This window comes from Carcharhinus amblyrhynchos, chromosome 7 (genome assembly GCF_965287045.1).
Source record: "Carcharhinus amblyrhynchos chromosome 7, sCarAmb.v2.hapA, whole genome shotgun sequence".
NCBI lineage: Eukaryota > Metazoa > Chordata > Chondrichthyes > Carcharhiniformes > Carcharhinidae > Carcharhinus > Carcharhinus amblyrhynchos.
In genome coordinates, this window is record NC_137330.1 from 49395275 (window position 1) to 49410438 (window position 15164).

At 36.5% G+C, this 15164-nt stretch overlaps 1 protein-coding gene across 1 annotated transcript in view; it reads right to left on the reverse strand.

Moving 5' to 3' along the window:
• Window positions 1–7323: 7323 nt before the first annotated feature.
• selenoi (selenoprotein I) overlaps window positions 7324–15164 on the reverse strand; it is a 55889-nt gene continuing 48048 nt past the window's right edge. Inside the window, exons 7-10 of the mRNA XM_080192251.1 lie at window positions 14753–14801; window positions 13759–13939; window positions 10674–10856; window positions 7324–9488 (exon numbers count right to left, since the gene is read on the reverse strand). Coding sequence (XP_080048377.1) covers window positions 9423–9488; window positions 10674–10856; window positions 13759–13939; window positions 14753–14801 — 479 coding nt within the window. The 3' untranslated portion in view covers window positions 7324–9422. The remainder of the gene's footprint in view (window positions 9489–10673; window positions 10857–13758; window positions 13940–14752; window positions 14802–15164) is intronic.

A 15164-nucleotide genomic window follows, 5' to 3' on the forward strand; every position in this document is an offset into this window, starting at 1 on the left:
CAAACATTTTGGGCTGTGAAAAGTAGTCTAGTTTCTTAGATTTCCACAAAGTGGAACAGAGTTTGAAAAGTCATGTGATGAGCCTTTATTAAAACAGCTGCAGTTCTCCTTTGGGTAATACGAGAGGATTTTTTATAAACATCTGAGTGTTGCCTGGAGGCTGTTTACTTGGGGGGGGGGGGCAGGGTCTGCCAAAGTAGGGAGTCTTTTGGGGGGAATGTTTTGGAAGACTAACTGTATATCTGCAATCTTGTGTGCTTACATTTTCTTTTTTAAATAACCCTTTTCATTTAATATTTTTTAAATCCTAAGTATTTCAGGACTTTTCTGCTGAGGTCTGTACTATGCTCATCTTAACACACAAAGCCCATAAGACAAGTTTCCTTCCAAGAGTTGGTTTGCTCAGCAATTATGTTGTGGTCATATCAGCCACATTCTTGCCTACTCAGTCAACTAGTCTAAATGCCCTTAAAACCTCTTTGCATACTCTTCGCAATTTACATCTCCATCAAGTTTTGCCATCAAACTTGGAAATATTTTATTTGGTCTCCACATCTAAATCATTGAAATAGATTGAACAGTTGGGGAAGAAACTGATTTTTTTTTGCTTTACCCACTCGTCACAGCCTGAGAATGATCCAACTATCCTTCCAATTCCGTCTGATAACAAATCCTCAATGGATGTGACTTTATGGCCCCAATCCCACATGCTCCAAGGCTTACTAACCTCTTGCTTTGAAGCATAAAGCCCCCTGAAAGTCCAAATAAACCACATTGACTGGTTACCCCTCATCTTTCCTTGAGTAATGCCCTCAAAAAGACTAGCTTTATCAAAAATAATTTTTCTTTCAGAAATTTGTATTGACTCTACTCAATTCTACCATCATCACATCCTTTATTATAAATTATTGCACTTCTAGATTCTAGAAGTTTGAAATTCTACCACAAATGGCAATTGTTGTTGACTTGGTAATTTGTTATCCAAAGTTGCTAAAGTATATGGGAAAAATGTGGGCATTTGGGATTAAGTCATAGATTAGACATGATCTCACTGAAAGGCAAAACAACCTCAAGGAGCTAAAGTGCCAGTGTTACAGGAACATATTTAAGTTCGTACCTTTTACACTACAAAAGGTACATAAGCTTGCCATGGATACCACTGGTATATTTTTTGGTTGCAAGCATGACTATTGTGTTACAAGAAACCTGACTCGTATTAATGCTAACTTGACACTGATGCACTAAGAACATAAGAAATAGGAGGAGTAGGCCATCTAGCCCTTCGAGCCTGTCCCGCCATTCAATAAGATCATGGCTGATCTGTTGTGGCTCAGTTCCACATTCCCACCCTCTCCCCATAACCCTTAATCCCCCTCTTATCAAAAAACCATCAACCCGCGTCTTAAAAATATTTAGCAAGGTAGCCTCCACCACTTCAACGGGCAGAGAATGCGAGAGATTCACCACCCTTTGAGTGAAGAAGTTCTTCCTCAACTCCGTTCTAAACCGCCCCCCCCCCCCCCCCTTTATCTTGAGGCTGTGCCCCCTAGTCCTACTGTCCTTTCTGAGCGGGAGGAGTCTCTCCACCTCTATCCTATCCATCCCCTTCATCATCTTATATGTCTCAATGAGATCTCCCCTCATTCTTCTAAACTCTAACGAGTACAAGCCTAGTTTATTCAGCCTCTCCTCATAGCTCAACCCCCTCAACTCTGGCATCAGCCTAGTAAACCTCCTCTGCACTCCCTCCAAGGCCAAAATATCCTTGCGTAAGTACGGCAACCAAAACTGCACACAGTACTCCAGCTGCGGCCTCACCAATGCCCTATATAGCCGCAGCAAGACCTCCCTACTTTTATATTCAATCCCCCTCGCTATGAAGGCCAGCATCCCATTCGCCTTCCTCACCACCTGCAAGCCGGGTTTTTGCGACTCATGCACAAGGACCCTGAGGTCCCTCTGCACCGTCGCCTGCTGCAGTTTTTCACCACGTAAGTAATGGTCCTTCCTACCATTATTCCTACCAAAGTGGACCACCTCGCACTTGCCAACATTAAATTCCATTTGCCAGTTCCTGGCCCATTCGCCCAGCCTATCTAGATCCTTCTGTAGACTCTCCACACCCTCCGCGCAATTTGCCGTTCCACCAATCTTGGTGTCATCAGCAAATTTTGACACCATACACTCGGTTCCCTCCTCCAGATCATCTATATAAATGGTAAATAGCTGAGGCCCCAGCACCGACCCCGGGGCACTCCACTAGTCACCAACCGCCAATCCGAATAGCACCCATTGACCCCCACTCTCTGCCTCCTATTTGACAACCAGTCCTCTATCCACGCTAACACCCTACCCCCAACTCCATGTCCCCTGACCTTCTGCAATAACCTCTTGCGAGGTACCTTGTCAAACACCTTCTGAAAATCAAGACAGACCACATCCACCTGCTCTCCTCTATCCACCGCCCTGGACACATCCTCATAGAACTCCAGTAAATTTGTCAGACACGACTTCCCCTTAACGAAACCGTTCGACTTGACTAAGCCATCACCAAATCATTTCAGCAGGAAGATAAGTCTGTTCTTCCATGAGAGGGATGATAATGAAAAAGTAGGAATTTACAGTACAATCATGGCCAGTTGCATAAAATAAAAAGGAAAAACTTTGGGTTCATCTATGATCTAGTATATTACAAATCCAAGCTCAAGTTACAGTAACAATTAACATGTTGGCAAATTTTGTTTTTGTTTTGAGTTTAATCATAAGCTTTCAGGATTTTATTCCAAGACGACGACATTACCCTTTTAATACATTTCGCAGTTAAGGAACAAGGACAATGATTTGTATGACAGATACTTTTAATGAAGTGTGATATATACTTGGCATAACTTCAGCTACATTCAGGAAATCACATTACAGTATCCTATGAGAGAAAAGGCAAATCAAATGCGATTGTTTTTCAGCTTTATTAAACGTTCACAAAATTAGTCTTTACAATAAATAAATAGTATAGTAGAATTTTACAAATTAAAATAAAGCTACTATAGACCTTATTCAACAGCATACATTTTTTTCCTGACAGGGGAGTGGGATTCTACAGAGATGAACTTTACTTCTGCTAAAGCAGTGCACAATGACCACTGGATGTAACATATTCTGTCTGCAATGTGAAGTTCTCAGCCAAAATCAGTTTGAAATGAGGCAGGTTAGCAAAGTGGAAGAAATGCAACTAACTGAAGACAGTTTTGAACGGACGGCATATGGAAAATATTCAGGAAGAACGTCGTCATATTTCTATATGTGACAAAAGCTGAATGACCTCAAACATTTTCAAATAAGCCATACCTATGCAATGGGAACATGATAGGTTGGCTGTAGGCAACAGTACTGTGAATTCCTTATTACAAGGTAGATCATTACTTCATGGAGAAACCAAACATCATGTGTTTCTTTAATGACTTGAAAACAAAAATAAAAAGGACAACTATCAAGAAATTAATGTACCAAAGATCTGCAAAAATCAATGGACTTGGTATCCTATTTTGCTCTATTGATTTTTGAATTACAAGTACATCAAATTTTAAGCACAAATGCACTAATTGTAGAATACAAAACTTTGACAAATGTGTAACAAAATAATGCCTTATTTCTTGACAATGCTCAACACTGAATTCAATGAGCTATAGAATGTGTACCACCAAGGTACCGCGTCATGCGATACATGTCTGGGTCAGCATACACTTAGTTTACAGTATCAAATTTGTACAGGTTCCTCATTATCTACATACATTGTTTACAAATAAGTGCATGCAGTTTACACTGTATGCTTTCTGGTTTAGATATTATTTTTGTTACAAATAATGATCTCCAGAAGAGAACATTGTAATAGTAATGATCTTAAGATAGTACCAGCTAGACCTATATTAGTCACTCTGTTGTTATTCTATTGCTAATAAATGCTAACGAGGTAGAATGGGTAGTTCAAGCAAAGGCAGCAAGGGTTTCCTTAATAACTTGTTCTTCATAAAAATTATGATGTCAGGGACAAAGGCAAATCAGACATTCAATTCTTGTGAAACAATATTTAATTAAGCAGGTTGAGAGATGTTATACAAGCATAGTCTCGAATTGGCAATTAGGAGTGGAATCAAATGAACTGCACATATTCAAACAATTTTAATTAATTGAATACAATGATTTAGTTCCTCAGTTGCATCTCGATTTGACATGGTCCCATTACAATAAGATAATTAACACCAGTCACTTAATCTACTGCCAATTTATCGTCACCATGACCACATCATTTTGGAAGTGCAATCTTGGCTCTTTCAAAATTCTCAAGGCTGATGAATGATGATTACAAATATGCACTATGATAAGCCAATTAAAAATGGATTAATATTGCAACAAGATTGGCTGAACTCACTGAAAATATGATTCAAGGCTCTGAGAGCAAACCTTGCATTGACAAAAAACTTCTTGCTCAAGAATAAACTGACTAGTTTTAAAAAGCAGATATCCCTCCTTCAGGAGCCCCTAATTTACAAGAGTAGCAGTTAGCCACCTTTTCCTCTTGTGCGTTTTTTCCCCTCATTCAGCAAAGTGATACTTGCTCGATCTTATTTGCAAATAGTGCTTTTCCTCTCATTGTTCCCTAATCAATAAGACCTCTACACTGGAGTAAAACATGGAGACTCTCAACAAATACCAGTTAATTTAAAAAAAATTAAGACAATTTTTGTTACTGATTTTTTACAGCATTAAGACATCCCTGTGCATTTTTTCTGTCCAAATCCCATTCTTCTCAAAGTTACGTTCTTTGCTTTAGAGCTAGCATTCTATGCAAGGTAAAATGCCCTGCCAATTAACTATATTTAAACAAACATTCTTTATATCAAGGCTACCTGCAAAATTCAGGTTACTTGGAACTCTCCGATATGTATGCAAATAATTAAATCAGTTAATAACTGGAGATTAAGAATCAAAGTGACAATAACATTACAAATAATTGTGACAGAGCAAATGTATGCCAATTAGGAATGTAAAGTTTGGCAATAGATTTAAAATTAAACCTTGTGTTTAGCAAATTTATCTTAATCTTCATTAAAAATAAGAGATCTGCAAACCATAGCAATTTCATGGTTGCATGGCAAACTAATCAATGCAACCTAATTGAAAGCCTTTGAGTGAAAAATAGTACAAGTCACAAAGGGGTTAAAGTATCTAAGATTGACAAATCAACAAATCTAAATTTATTCAGACAAAATGGATATTCACTGCTTACTAAACAACTGGAAAATAGCATCAAGATTAAGTTGTAACCAGTTAATAAATTTCACCTTTAACTTTTCACTTTAACAGAAGGGGTTGTCAAATATAAAATTGTTTAAATTATGCACTATATTGTGAAATGCCTTCACAAAACTCATTTTATCCAGAAAAACTGGGAAGTGCAGATTTCAAATATTGTAGCATTTTGGATTTTCAGGAAATTCATAACTGAGCACCTTGAGGATTTTCCTTAATATTATACCTTGGGAAAATATTAATCTCAGCCTCATTAATCAGAAATTGTTAGTGATGACGTTATGGAATAATGATTTCAAGTCGATGAGTCGAACTGTTTTTTAATTATCATCCAAGTTTTATATATTAGCATGTGCATCTTGTCTTTTCATACTCCTGTGTTTCAGACTAAACAATTGTAAACTTAAAACATTGTGGGAGTGAAAAGAGACAAAATGGAGCACAGCCTCAGTCTTTAGCTGCAATCAGGCTTATCTGAATTACAAAGCATTCACATAAATAATTAAACCAGTTAAACAATTATCCACACGTTTAAAATGTCAGTATTAAGTGAGCAGCAAAATGTTCCATTACCTACATGAGTAAAATCTGCTTTCAAAAGATAGAAAGCAGATCTCAATATATAGTTAAATTCTTCAAATAACACTTCAAAATCAGTGCGCAAATTGAACTTTATATAGTACACTGGAATGTCATGCTCAAGAAGTATTTCAGAATCCAGTATATATGTCAAGGATCAATATTATAGAAAGACTAAAGTATGGTATGGAAATAATTTACCATTCTGGCTGTACAGGACCTCTGGTACTGATATGGAAACAATCTTGCACCTTAAACCGCAAAAAGGCAAAAGTCACTGCATGCATTTCATAATTACATATAAAGATGTTCATAGACCTCAGTGCTAAATAACAGTTGAACCAATTGTGCCAATAGAGGGGGATGTAAACAAAGTCAAAAATTGACCATCAGCCATTCATATCCAACATTTGAAGTTTTCTAGAAAATTTAGAATGCTACTGCTGAAAAAAGACAAGGGTCAATAAGCTGTTCTGTATCTTTGCATTATATATTTCATAACTTAAAAACAAAAAAAGGGCCAAAGAACATTGCGGTGCTGGGAGGAAAAAAATTGGCACCCGCAAAATATCTTAGAAAAATAGACTAATTTGCAATGCATTGGGGAAACATTCAATACTAAATTTACCTTTTTAAATAAGCAAAAGGTCAGTTCCACATTACCTTAGAGAGTGCAAGGATGTTCACCATTTACTCCACAGAACACCGGGTTAACTGAATTTCATTTTAAGCTTATAACTTAGGAAAAAAATCGTACTTTTCGCAAGTTACTCAACTTAAAAGTATAGCAAAATCCTGTGATACCTAGAGACACACACGCTCTGTGAACATCTCCTGTCACTCATAATTTAACATGACTACAGTACCCAACAGAAGAACCCATTTACAAAAGAATAGGCACATTGTCCAGTAATTTTGTATTTTTCAAGTCAGTTTATAATGTTCCTCTAATAGCATGAACCTAGTGTAATTTCAAATAACCTCCTTAAGCAAGGATTCCTTCAATTCCATTTTTAAGCAACATAGAGAATAGAAATGGTATCCTGCATATTCTTGTTCAAAACAATAGCTAGTTGGGATTTGATATTGTTCACACAACAATCTTCACATCAAACAATTATTAAGCTATGTTCCACAGGACAAAATCTCACTTCTGCAATGAAGATGGAAGCTAGAGAAGAAAATGAAAGACTGTAAAGCAGCTAGATGATAGTAACCTTATCATAGCAAACAATGGCATCTCTAATAAAAGAGATAGTAATTCTGAGAGTAGCAAGTTACTTTTTGTATGAATTACTCAGTGATGCTTGAAGCCATAAATAATCAGACATTATGGGATCTGGTACAAAACCTGTGTGTTTTTAGTACTGTGTTCATTTCTAACAGCTTCTCTTCAAATTATATACCAAAAGCTTCCTACAAAGATGTTGCATCCCACATCTATGTATACAGGCAAGAAACAGTTCCCAAACCACAGCTAGATCACTGTCTGCAATTTAAAACAATGCACTCTGAATAGTTGCTTCTATGAGTTCATTCTACAAGCTCAACAATGAATAAATTACATGCAATGGACCAAAGCTGAAGATTAAGAAAAATGATCATTGAATAGAATTACACTTTTCAAAGATATAGTCGAGTTGACCGTCAAACTATTTGTCATAGACTCCTTTGAACACTGAATACAACCATAAGTGGGCTTTGAAACACGTGGTTTGGTCAAATTAAACACTTATTTACTTATGATCTGAAGTTCAGCTTCAAACTGATGTAATGACACCAAAGCTGAACCTTGAGTACTCATCCCTAAGAATACTGACATTAGTATAGAATATCAGAAATAAACATGTGAACGAAAGGTGAAATATTAAACTATATGAAAAACATGATTTGTCTAAGCCTGCAAAAGGTAGATAATGCACAAAAGGAGTTCAAATTTTCCTATTTTGCACATGCAGGTAAAATAGTCAAACAAAAAAGGGTTTAATGTTGTCATAATGTTAGCACAATAGTTTAATCAGTAGTTTCATGTTTGGAGACAAAATATTGATAATTACGGTATGCAACTACACAACAACTTTGAATTATGAATTAAATTGATGCACTATGCAGATTTGCAAGCATCATATGGAAGATATAATGTATTTAAATTTTTATCTTCATGATAATTAATTTGGGCCAGTGAATTGTTTTGAACTGATTCCAGTTTCAATTTAAAGTGATTAGTATGAGACAATAAACAAAATATTATAACTGATATTATTCTACTGGTCCAAATTACATTTTGAACAGAAATTACAATGATGTAATAAGAAAATGGATATTGCAATGTTTTATTATGACAAGCTTCACCAAGAGATACAATACCTCTATGGAAAAGAGACCACTGACAAAATTGTACTTAAACACACAAGGAGCCATCAAATTGGATTAAGAATATGAGTTCTTACACCATGAAGCGCATCTGTTCAAACATTTCACCCATTCCCCGACTGACAGTAATTGCCAAAATACGAAAATACACAATATATTCATTGCCTTTCCTAAACAGAGTTTAAGCACAAAACCTCTGGTTTTGTGAGCCGTGTTTTGTAAACTAAACACAATTACTGCGAGTCATGCTTGTTCTTTCCAAGTATACCTTGCTGAGGCTTTTAGTATACTCTTCATTCAAGCACAATCCTCCATTGAAGAAAACTATTTCTAGTAGAAAATCAGCATGCATTCACCACCACAAAACTGAATATTTGAAACAAAAAATGAAAACAGCAATTTGAGGTTTTGATTTGTTTGATAATCGACTATTTAAAAATTACTTTACATTTTCATTCAATTCTCTTCATAAATGTTATAACTTACTCATTAAAAAAAACTTTTAAATACATGCTTTTAATAAGGACTGTGGCAAACTCCTACATTCTAGGCTCCATTATAATTCCAGCTTTTTGAAAACCTGCAATTTCCAATATCAGCAGTTTTGCTCAATTGGGCTTATAAAGGCAAGTGAACATTCAGTCTCCAGTGTTAAAAGTGAGGTGGAATTGTCTTTCAGAACACGTTGCAATAAAGATGTGGACAGAACTCCAATAAGTAAAGTGCAAAAACAATCACATTGCCCAAGGATTAGGTGATGAATCTGTAAAATGAAAGCCTGCTGAAATATGTCTTCGCCTGTCTTCTTGGATACAAGTTACCGTCTACTTTATTGAAGACTCCAATGGTATAATAGAACTTTACTGAAAGGAGTATCACACCAAAGAAAAAAATCCAGTGCCAGCCAAATACGCACAATCTTTGCTTGTGCACCGTTAATGTATATTTACATACTTAATTGAATTAAACCTTTATCAGTCAGTCAATCTCTTATAAAACAATATTTTAATACTTAGAGGGAGCATCTGAATCTTCTGTTTTCTATTGTTGGTGATGGTGATAGTGGACAGTTTGCAGTGATGGTTGAAGCATTTGCAGGCTGCTGGGGTGGTCATTTACAATACTTCAGAAGCCTGCAAGCCAATTTTCTGTTCCTCCTCTAGTCATTCTGTATTCAGTTTCTTCAGTGAGAAGACGTAAATGTTAAAATGTTTGCTCAGCTGATTCACCTGTGTAGGACAAAATGAGAATACTGCACTCAAGTTTAAAAAATGATATTTTTCAGTTCCTAGAAAATGACACTTAATTCCTGCTTCCATTTTCAATCGAAAAGGGGACAGGATATTTGCAGTATTTTGCTTTCATTACAAACTGTTCTGAAACTGCCTAGAGCTATTTACACATTCATCCATGCTGAGCAATTAACTCAATGTTTGGTCACTCATGGCTGGAATGTTTCCCTCATCAGTCTCCCTTTTGTCACAATAGTGCTGCACCCTCATTGTTTGTTAGTTCACCAGTTTGAAAGGTATGTTTCCCCAGAGATAAGTGTATGTTTTCTCTAATTCATTAGAATAGATGGCTGCTGCGATCACAAGAATCGAGATAGAGACAAAACTCAGGCACAAGAACAAAAGCACAACTATAGAAATCACTTTAATGCTCAAGACATTTTAAAAATTTGCCTGGCTCAAAGACAAAAAGCTCAAACAACCAACACGAAGCAACATTGCAGTGAAAATATACCCAATTAAACTGGCATAAATCTTCTCAGTAATGAAGAGGTTAAATCAGAAACAACACCAAAACAGCAGCAAAGAGACCATGCTTATCCCATCATTCTGGGCCACTTTCTAAGCAAGAAGTCTCACAACACCAGGTTAAAGTCCAACAGGTTTATTTGGTAGTAAAAGCCACTAGCTTTTGGAGTGCTGCCCCTTCATCAGGTGAATGGGATTCTAAATACAAATACAGCAGGTGATTAAGCACAAATTCCCAGAGTGCAAAACACCATAAAAGAAACAAACGTTCTTACTGAACCACTCACCTGATAAGGGGCAGCACTCTGAAAGCTAGTGGCTTTTGCTACTAAATAAACCTGTTGGACTTTAACCTAGTGTTGAGAGACTTCTGACTGTGTTTACCCCAGTCCAACACCAGCATCTCCGATTCACCACTTTAAGCTCCAGAAGTGTATGCAAATTCACAGCTATCCAGCACCTAAAATTCTAATCTAATTCTAACATTAAAATGAAAATTACCAATCATTGTCAGTAGACAGGTTTTTAAACTTTGTCTCTCAATAGTATTTCCTTTTAAAGCTACTGTGTCCTATGAGCTACAATTAAAGGCAATTACTTAACTACTGCATAACTAGAAATTTTATAAAGTGGCAAAATACACAACCTACTCACCACACATACTCCATAGTGAATATGGGCAAGGGTTATTATTGTTGTCAAAACAATAAGGAGATGATATTCTTTGTCTTGTAGGATACCCGAGATCACAAATATCATGCCAGCAGCCAAGGGTAGGAGAAGCCAACTGAGGGGCTGGCAACGGGTGTTACTCATTTGGCAAACTATGAGCTTACACTGCAGAGTAGGAAAAAAAAAACAAGCAATTACTTACATTTATACAAGTAAAGGACAAGAGCGCTTCTTCATAATCCAAAAAAAAAATCACCAGTACTTCAAAACAAATGGACAGGGAACCTTCCTAATGAAGGAGCCAAGTTCTAAGCTTATTCAATAAGAACGTTTCTTTTACTTATGGTGTTTTGCACCATGTGGGAATTTGTGCTTAAATCATCTACTATATTTGAATACAGAGGCATGATTGTGCCTCAAAAGTTATGCAGATGAACACACTGCATCAATGCCATTTTCGTTTAGATTATGGCAGCAAGAGTAGGGAAAATTGGTTGGGGGGGGGGGGGGGGGGGGTGCAGGTGCAGGGGGTACCCCAAAGACATGCTGGGGAATCCCAATTGCAAGTTCCCAGGGAACATTCCTGGATAATTGCACTGGGAACTGGCTTTGCCAGTTGCACTAACAGCAAGAAGGGATAAAACTATTCCTAACTTCAGCATAACTATTTTAAAGACCCAGAATGGCCCCCAAACTGCAAAGCACAAGAGACTCCTTGACATGCCCCCCAACAATTAGTGCCATAACAAAAAAGGGGGTATTTCCTCCTTCACTCAGTGCTGGAGGGGGGAAACAGGCTGCATAGTGTAAATCTCACCCAGCCTGAATTTGGAAGGTTGGGTGAGACAAACACTTAAGAATTTTAGCACAGATAAGTGGGTATTAGAGATGCAATCCAACATTGACTGCCGCTTCTTGGGGACAATAACTGAAATATATGCAATATCTACTGTGTGATAATGAGGCCATTCTACACTGTTGCCAACTCCAGGATCAGCCTCAAGTCTCCAGATCACTGCTGAAGCCTGGAGAAAAATCAGGGCATTAAAAAAATGGCCTTTTGTCATTTTCTTTGACCATTTCTCTTTAACAGATATATAGAAAAGAGTGAAAAAATGTCTTGTTGGCTGATAGTTGAGTTTCAATTGGGTAATGGGTCTTTTTGCTTTCCAATTAGCATAGGAAGGCAGTACATCACAGGGATGGATGCACTAGCTGAACAAGTGGCTGGAGCATGGGGAAGAAAGATGAAGAAACTTCCAGGAATACATTCACAGTTGGCAGCCCTACCACTAATAGACATTTCATGCTATAGTTATATACCAAGATTGCAAATTTCTAGCATGACTTAAGTAAAGCTAAAGCATTATAGATTTTAAAAAGTGAAGCAACTTCAATGAAGGATACCACATGATTCCATGTGCACTGCCACAATTAAACATGAAGCCCCAAGTAGATTAGGTATATTAATGAGATTCATGGTTTTAATGTCATACTGAGTGACAACAGCAAAGGATCACATGACGTAGTTCAAATTGAAAATGATTGAAAAATCATTTGCTGTCAATTGTACATCAACTAGTTGTCCTACATTTGTCAGTCATCTAAAAAAAAATCTAACCTCAAGTTACCAATGAATATCAATCTTAAACATTGATCTTAACAAGAAATTTAATACTGAATTACTGTGATATATTAACTGCCTTTATAGCCTCAATAATCTTAATTTGCCAATAAACTCCCATCTACATGCTGTTTCATTACTCAAAACTTAAGTACTGCTAGCTGCATTTGAGGATAAGCAACAGGTGCTAATGTATAATTTGTTGTCGAACTTCTTTCATGATGTGGCAAAAAACGGTTACTCAGGAGCTTGCATGTATTCTAACTGGAGGTTCATAAAAAGAACAAACTGATCTAAATTAAACAGTTTTAAAAGACAAGTTGTGGTTCACCTTCACTTCTAGTCATAAATTCAAACATTATATAGAATATGATAAATCCCAGTGTTCTTAATGTAAATTGCCGTTGTGGTCAATGCCTTTTAAAAGATAATCATGAACCTAATTGTTGAAATGATCACTGGTCAATCTTGTCTTTTGCCACTTTATTGGGGAAGATTTTCTGGAAACTGTCACAATTTTTATTGCAGAAACAGTGAAAAATGAGAATTTCCTGCTCATTAAAAAAAGCATCCAACAATTTTGTATAAACATTCAAGATTACCCAAAGTGCTCGTGTAGTTAATATCCAACATGTGTCAATTGGTAAAGATGGTTAGATAATGGTAAACAAATCTCCATTTACACAAATTAACCAATCTAAAGACAGCCACACCTACTGGATACAGAACAACATTCTGAAAGTCCATCCAGATTATATTTAGTGTTTGAAACTGCACACTGCTGCATGAATGTTACATTTATTTAAATTACACGAGCTCCCAACCCCTCAAAAAAGTGTAAACCAACAAGTTCACTAACAAGTTCTGATGTTCACTGCATTAGTACTTGGATTATCCTCAATTGGAAACTAATTGAGGTAACAAGGAAATTTAGAGAAATCTCACTGATAAAATGGTTGGCATTAGTCCTGCAACTTTCAGGCAATACTTGATATAATGATTTTTAATCTCAAATAGGAGGGCAGCACAGCCTGGAGCAGAAAGTTAACATTGTTGAGAAAAACCTCAAAGATTTATCCAATTAGCACTTAATTGATGACAAACAAATGATAAACATTCACACATGAATAGGTCTATAAATAACAACATCTTTAGATGGGTTGCTGCCACTGACAACCATGCTGCAAATACATAAGTAATGATGAATAATAATTTTCTTTAGCATGCTATTTAGCAAATACAAGTTCCTGAGGATTTATTTCCCCTTAATGTCCAGTGATCTTACAAAATATAGTGCCACTGAATGCTCTACATTGAGCAACTGCTACTACAGCAGTGCCTCTTTTCATTCATCTCTCAGCACTTAGCTTAAAAGTAACAAGCACGCCATCTTCCTATTAACCACAAGAAACCCTACAAATAATTTGTATGATTGGATCTTACCGTAATATTAGAAAATGCTGTGCCAACCAAAAAGTATACTATTCGTGGATGTTTCTCTATAACATCATATGGTGATGTACAGACCCAGAATGTGCAGAGACCAAAAAGCAATATTGGTGAGATGAATGGCAGCATTGCTTCATAAAAGGAATGGTGCTTCAGAGTGTTAGACCTATATGCTCTAGGAATTAAGGAAAGCACAGATAATCAAAGTAGTCAAACTCTATCCAAGTTACTCAAAATTTCCTAGACCAAAATATTTATATTGCTATGTTTATAACAGAATGCTTTTATCATGCAGTACAGCACACACCACCACAAACATGCAAACCTTGAGCTCAAAAGACCCCAAAAATGATACTACCCTACCAAAGTTTTAGGACATATTACAAAACTTCAGTTTCCAAAATATTCCTTTCCTTGTATGCACTTAACTTAGCCTAAGGATTACAGATGCAATAGATCACCCAATCATCATAGCCAACATCAATAACATTTAGAATTTCAGACCTCCTTAACAGGCAAGCATACTGGATATTATATCTCCAAATTAATGTCAAAGAATATAAGAACAGAATAAATAAATGAGACTGATACAGACCAAAATTTGTGATTAAGGTTAATGACAGCAAGTATTCAGTGAGGTTATTCAAAGCATAACGTAAGGACTAGGAGTAGTAGGCCATCTGGCCCCCCGAGCCTGCTCTGCCATTCAATAAGATCAAGGCTGATCTTCTCATGGACTCAGCTTCACTTATCCACTCACTCATCATAACCCTCAATTCCTTTACTGTTCAAAGATTTATCTATCCTTGCCTTAGAAGTATTCAATGAGGTAGCCTCAATTGCTTCACTGAGCAGGGAGTTTCACAGCATCATCCATTAGCTTTTAAAAATACTTAAATTTTTATAAAATATTCAAATTATAACATTAACACTGACAGAACTTTACAAATATGGAACAACTTTTAATTAATCAAAAGCAGATACTTACCTGAAAACGTTATACAAACTCACAGGAAATGTGACAATAAAGGCACAACCTAGAAAATAGAATAAGTAACTTTCAATACATAAGCAGCAGAATATGTCCATTAAACTAACTGGCCTATTTTACAATAAATTTACAATTGCAGGCTGAGAAAATCTTCACATACAAATCACCTAATAAAGAAAAATGGTATGTTTAAGATGGGAACAATGCTTCAGTACTTGTGCTCAGGCATCATAAGTGGTTCATGACGTTCCATGTCATACGTTTACATGGTCCAAAGAGTTTGGCCAATCCAAAACTAGAAAATTTAAAGGCCTGGATTTTGTCGTGATATTGACAGCTACATTGTCAGCTGTCAGTATCCTTACTCTTCATAAGCCAACAGCAACCTCTGGAGTCCACAAATGTATGG